Genomic DNA, 5,256 nt, shown 5'->3' on the forward strand with positions numbered 1-5,256 from the left:
CTATATGAAAAGCAAAAACACAGTATAACGTCCTTAAATGAATGTCTGAATCGAGCAATGAATACAATACACAAACTTATGTTCAATATGCAAAATGCAAATTATTGCATAGTTTAAATTCCAGATGATTTGTTGGTTCTGTAACTGTATGTTTGTCTGACACCAGAGACGGCCTCACAAAAAAATCCTGTACTCAAACGGGGTGGCTGTATACGGCGTATAGACAGTCTTGCTAAATCTTGTCTGAGCTAGTGTAAACCGGTTTAACACAATTCTTAAATGACAATGTATAATGTATGCGGGGAAAGGGGGGTGGGGGTGGGGGTGGGGCTTCTTACAACAGGAAGAAGATCATTGGTTGTTTTCGCGAACAGGATGTGGAAGGGGATTTTAGGGTAGAGTGTATAAAAGGGGTAAGTAAACTTGGATCGACAAGCCGTTGCCAAATCATTTGGTTGAATGTGAAGAATTCTCCCAGAGAGTCTCATCATGCTGACCAAGGTGAGTGTACATCATGTTTTTGACTTATCCATTTACTTCCCTTTCATTTGGTTCTTCATTATTCTGAAGGGAACTTCAAACGCGAAAACCTCACTCAGGCACAGCATACGTACTCGAAGTCGACAAGTCCGTGCATTATTCATTATCGAACGATAGAAATGGTGCAGCCCTTTCAGTGATTATTTTCGTATGAGTGAGTGATAGTTTTCCGCTGCTTTTAACAACATGGTATTAATATCACGGCATGGAACAATGGGCTTTATACATTGTAACCCTGTGGAACTCCATTCGTGGTTTTCGGTGTGACGAGCGAATACTTTTTACCACTAGTCTACCCCATTTTTAAATATTTGTATATTTTTCTTATACTTACTTAATATGTCAGGGAGGTTAATTTGATATTTCATCCTCTCCGCAAACCCCATATCCATGCTTATGCGGAAGCGCGTGTGCTTCTGAACTTCATATGTCGTTTTCAGGTTAATTTTGTCTAGAAACATTTAATAGGCATTTCGTTGCTGTTTTACTGACCAGCATCTTCAGTAAGCGGTAAGATCAACCTTTGGTCCAGATCATAGAGATCCCATATATCCTACACCTTGCCAAACAGGTCAAGGCTTTTTTCTTCGAAACTGACTATTTCAGAATCAGTTTCTATGTAGATACTTTATGCAGCACAGTGGGATTGACGTTTACAATGTCGTCGCGTCATGTAACCGTAAATATCCGTATGTTGGCATTAAATTCTAGACAAGTCATTATTCCGAAGACAATAATTTGTCTATTGTTTATAACTTTCAGCTTGCAATCCTGACCATAGTTGCGATAAGCATCAATGGCTGCTTTGGCGTCCCCGTTGTCCGAAATGTGAGTATTCAACAAATATGTGTTCAATGGTAAGGACATAAGGAATTGCTTGCTATAAGAAAGTATTCTGTTGCGACGTGAAGAGCGACATTCTTCAATAGATACCATCCACGTACAAGTTGATGCAAAGTAGTTATTCTGGGTTCGATTCCAGGATTCACACTGATTTCTGGTTGTTTAAAACTGCCACAAACTCTCTCAAGAGAGTAAATTAAAATAGCTTTTTCTCCTTGATTTACTCACATAACTTAGTTCCGGGAGTGTTTTTGACAAGAATTCAACGCACTGTAACCTATCGTTTATATGTTTCAAAAGTGCACCCTTGTAGACATTGATGTTGACGTAGAAGCTCTGACGTGCGGATCCGAGACGGTAACGAGGTTCAAGAACGGAACGCTCATTGACATACAGTTTTTTTCGAACCAGGTGAGAGTCTTTGATTTAAACATGGTAAAGCTTTGATCACTTTTATGTGGGATTTGAGATTCAGCATCTCTCGATATTCAGTCTTGCTCTCAATACATGTAATTCCATACGTAGAGCTGAAAGACACAAAGTTGAAAGATTCGTGGTGATGAAACCACCATACTATTTATTTACGGAGAAACCGAAGTGTAAGTCCTATCTTATCTTCCCCACTTCCGTTTTCATTTATATACTCATTGAGTATTTGTAAAATACGTACAGTTTCATTGTGTTGATTGCAATTATTCCCATTCCGATAAGCTGAATTTGCTACTTGTTATTTGATTCATTTCTCGGACCCGTGAAGGTCCCAGGGTAGAAGAGACCTTCAGCAACCCATGCTTGCCATAAAAGGTGACTATGCTTGTCGTAAGAGGCGACTAACAGGATCGGGTTGTCAGACTAGCTGACTTGGTTGACACACGTCATCGGTTCCCCATTGCGCAGATCGATGCTCATGTTGTTGATCACTGGATTGTCTGGTCCAGACTCGATTATTTACAGACCGTCGCCATATAGCTGGAATATTGCTAAGCGCGACGTAAAACTAAACTCACTCACTCACTCATTTCTCGGTGAATATAAAATATGAAGCCACGCTCACAGAAGCTTGTGTCAATAACAGGATGATTCCATCTAATCACAGTTAATCTCATGCATGGGACTTCTCGTAGCGGTACGGCTGAAATACTGCAGAGGCGACGTGAACCTCAACTCTAGCGGAAGTTTACTGTTTATGAGAAATGAAACAGCAAACATTCGGGTTCCTCAAAACAGAAGCGTGCACATCATATTTATCGCACATATATCTTTGTACAGAAAAACATTTTCTTCACAGACCCTTACTGTTCTCCAACTTGGAAACGAGACATCGGCATGCTATTTTCACCGTTCGGCTTCCTTACCAGAAGGAGTAAGTAAACATAATATATAAATCATATATAATCACAGTGTCTCTTTCTCAGTTCTTCTGTCTGCCATTTCCTTTATTTCACCATTGAAAGCTTATTTGATGGTGGTTGATAAACACGTGATTGTGATTGTCAGGAATAATATGTTGAAATGTGATAAATTAGAACGTATTAATGAATGTCGGAATAGTAGATTGAAAAGTGGTTCATTAATACGTATTAATGAATTTCGGGTATAGTATATTGAAAAGTGGTTCATTAATACGTATTAATGAATGTCGGGTATAGTATATTGAAAAGTGGTTCATTAATACGTATTAATGAATGTCGGGTATAGCATATTGAAAAGTGGTTCATTAATACGTATTAATGAATGTCGGGTATAGTATATTGATCGCCATATAGATGGAATAAGCTGCGTGAAAGTAAATTCACTCACTCTTTCACATGTGTTCATGAATGTGGGAATCTTTCGTTTCGTGTTGAGATGATTTTTAAGATGGCGCAAATGATGAGCCCTTATTTAGTCAATTATTTCGTCAACAGGTTGACTATGTGGAAGCGTCAGAGTCCGATGTCAGAGAAGAAGCCTCTGCTGACACGTCTGCTGCCATCGTTGATCAGGTTCCAAAGTGTGCGGGACGTGATGTCTACGAGCTGGTTCCTGAAACCAGTGCAACCGGCACAGGTACGTGGATCGTGCTCATAATATCAATCATCGGATTGTCTCGTCCAGACCCGGGCATTTACATACAGCTGCCATTTGACTAGAGTGTGTTGATATTTTCAGTTTCATTGACAGTATTTAAGAAATATCGTGACTTAAAGAGATTGTGGATTCGTAATGAATTACAGTAAATATATTTATTGTTAACGAGGAACAGTAAAAGTGAAAACAACTAGATTATCGCAGATATAAATCTAAAACTAGTAATTAAATCTAAAACTTGAAGTAGATGACAAAACAATACAAAAACACGCTATAGATTGCCAGCAATTGAAGTCAGATCACTGTAGTAAAGGCCAAGAAGGTTTACAGCATATAGCTTCTTGCATGGATACTAGGTGCGGGGGCTCCACCATGTAATAACTTACGAAGATCATATCATTCTGAATCTTGTTCTGATTGCCAAAGAAAAACTAAACGCAAAGTTGTTGTATGGATTGCATACGTTAATCCACGCTTTCGTGTAATTTCTTCCTTTGCTGAATTGATATTAATAATCATATATTTTTCTTTGCAGGTCGTCGGAAGAGATGGTGTTGGTATCGATACCGTTGTTATTTCAGATACTTTCGTATATGGGGTAGATACTCCGGATATTGGTATTGCAGACGTTGGCGTTTTTGTTAATTGATCACATCAATCATGTGCTGGGCCAAATCCTATCTGCGTTAAACAAACTTTCCTCTTGCATACATTATTCTGTCATCTGTTTTATTTAACTATTCGTATTAAGGTTGCCCCCATGCAAAACCAAAACTGAGTAGGTGAATAGGTTAGTATTTGTTAAAACCAACCTGTAACAGAAATAAAGAGTACAGATCATGAAAAATGAGTTGTGTTTCCATGTTTCTATAATGTTTTTGGTTATGGTACAATTACTGCTCGTAACCTCGAGGTCCTTATGGTAACATTATTCACATCATCTGAATCACAACGAATACACGACAGACATCATCGTCTTAAACGGGCTACGAGGAAGGAAGTGTGCAGATCCAAAACACCAGACGTATTTTAACTTGTCACAGAATGAGACGCAGTGTCGTTGTTCGACATTCCACTCTCACTGATCACTGGAGCATGTTGCCACCCGATCAAATAGAAAATGGACACGTGGGGTGTGGGCAGTATCTTATCACAAACACTCTATATGTGCAATACAAACACCAAACACTAGACATATCGTACCAAACAGCGACGTTGCAAGCGCCTGACTTTCCCACAAAGGATCCAAGCCGACGGGTTGATTATAAGCCCCCAAATGTTCGATAGGCCCAGCTGCCGACAGCTCTTAGTCTGTCCCTGTATTCAAGCTGATGCTGCGAACCAAGGCTGTATAGGCTAAGGCTGGTGTTGCTGATGACGTCAGCGCGAGCATCGGGTTGCGCATACTGACACTGCGCAGGTTATGGTCATTTGACTTTGTAGTCACGATTCCTGTTGTGAGGCTGTCATGTGTTTGGCAAGTCTGCTGGGGGCGACTGAGTAGTAAGATGATTGTTAGAAGTTCGTCCTCACTCTGCTACTGATGGTGTTGGTATTTTGATGTCTGCTTTTAACAGGTCATATGGGCCTTCTGCAACCCATGCCTGCCATAAAAGGCGACTATGCTTGTCATAAGAGGCGACTAACGGGTTCGGGTGGTCAGGCTTGCTGACTTGGTTGACACATGTCATCGGTTCCCAATTACGCAGATTGATGCTCATGTTGTTGATCACTGGATTGTATGGTCCAAACTCGATTATTTACAGACCGCCGCCATATAACTGGAATAGCTGGAGTGCGGCG

The 5,256-nt window shown here is 40.1% G+C and overlaps 1 protein-coding gene across 1 annotated transcript; it reads left to right on the plus strand.

The window, feature by feature from the left end:
* Positions 1–289: 289 nt before the first annotated feature.
* LOC137264857 (uncharacterized) lies at positions 290–4,300 on the plus strand. Its single transcript, XM_067800203.1, has 6 exons — positions 290–501; positions 1,303–1,368; positions 1,684–1,794; positions 2,672–2,746; positions 3,291–3,432; positions 3,989–4,300. Exons 1-6 carry the CDS (start codon positions 490–492, stop codon positions 4,096–4,098), a joined length of 516 nt encoding a protein of 171 aa, XP_067656304.1. The 5' UTR covers positions 290–489; the 3' UTR covers positions 4,099–4,300.
* Positions 4,301–5,256: the final 956 nt, after the last annotated feature.

Source organism: Haliotis asinina, chromosome 15, assembly GCF_037392515.1.
Source record: "Haliotis asinina isolate JCU_RB_2024 chromosome 15, JCU_Hal_asi_v2, whole genome shotgun sequence".
NCBI classification, from domain to species: domain Eukaryota; kingdom Metazoa; phylum Mollusca; class Gastropoda; order Lepetellida; family Haliotidae; genus Haliotis; species Haliotis asinina.

What these genes read in the sequence shown, in the direction of transcription:
- LOC137264857 (XM_067800203.1), top strand. An exon ending in GCGTCCCCGTTGTCCGAAAT is followed by an intron (nt 1,369 to 1,683) that starts GTGAGTATTCAA and finishes ATGTTTCAAAAG; the next exon opens with TGCACCCTTGTAGACATTGA. An exon ending in AACCAGTGCAACCGGCACAG is followed by an intron (nt 3,433 to 3,988) that starts GTACGTGGATCG and finishes TTTTCTTTGCAG; the next exon opens with GTCGTCGGAAGAGATGGTGT.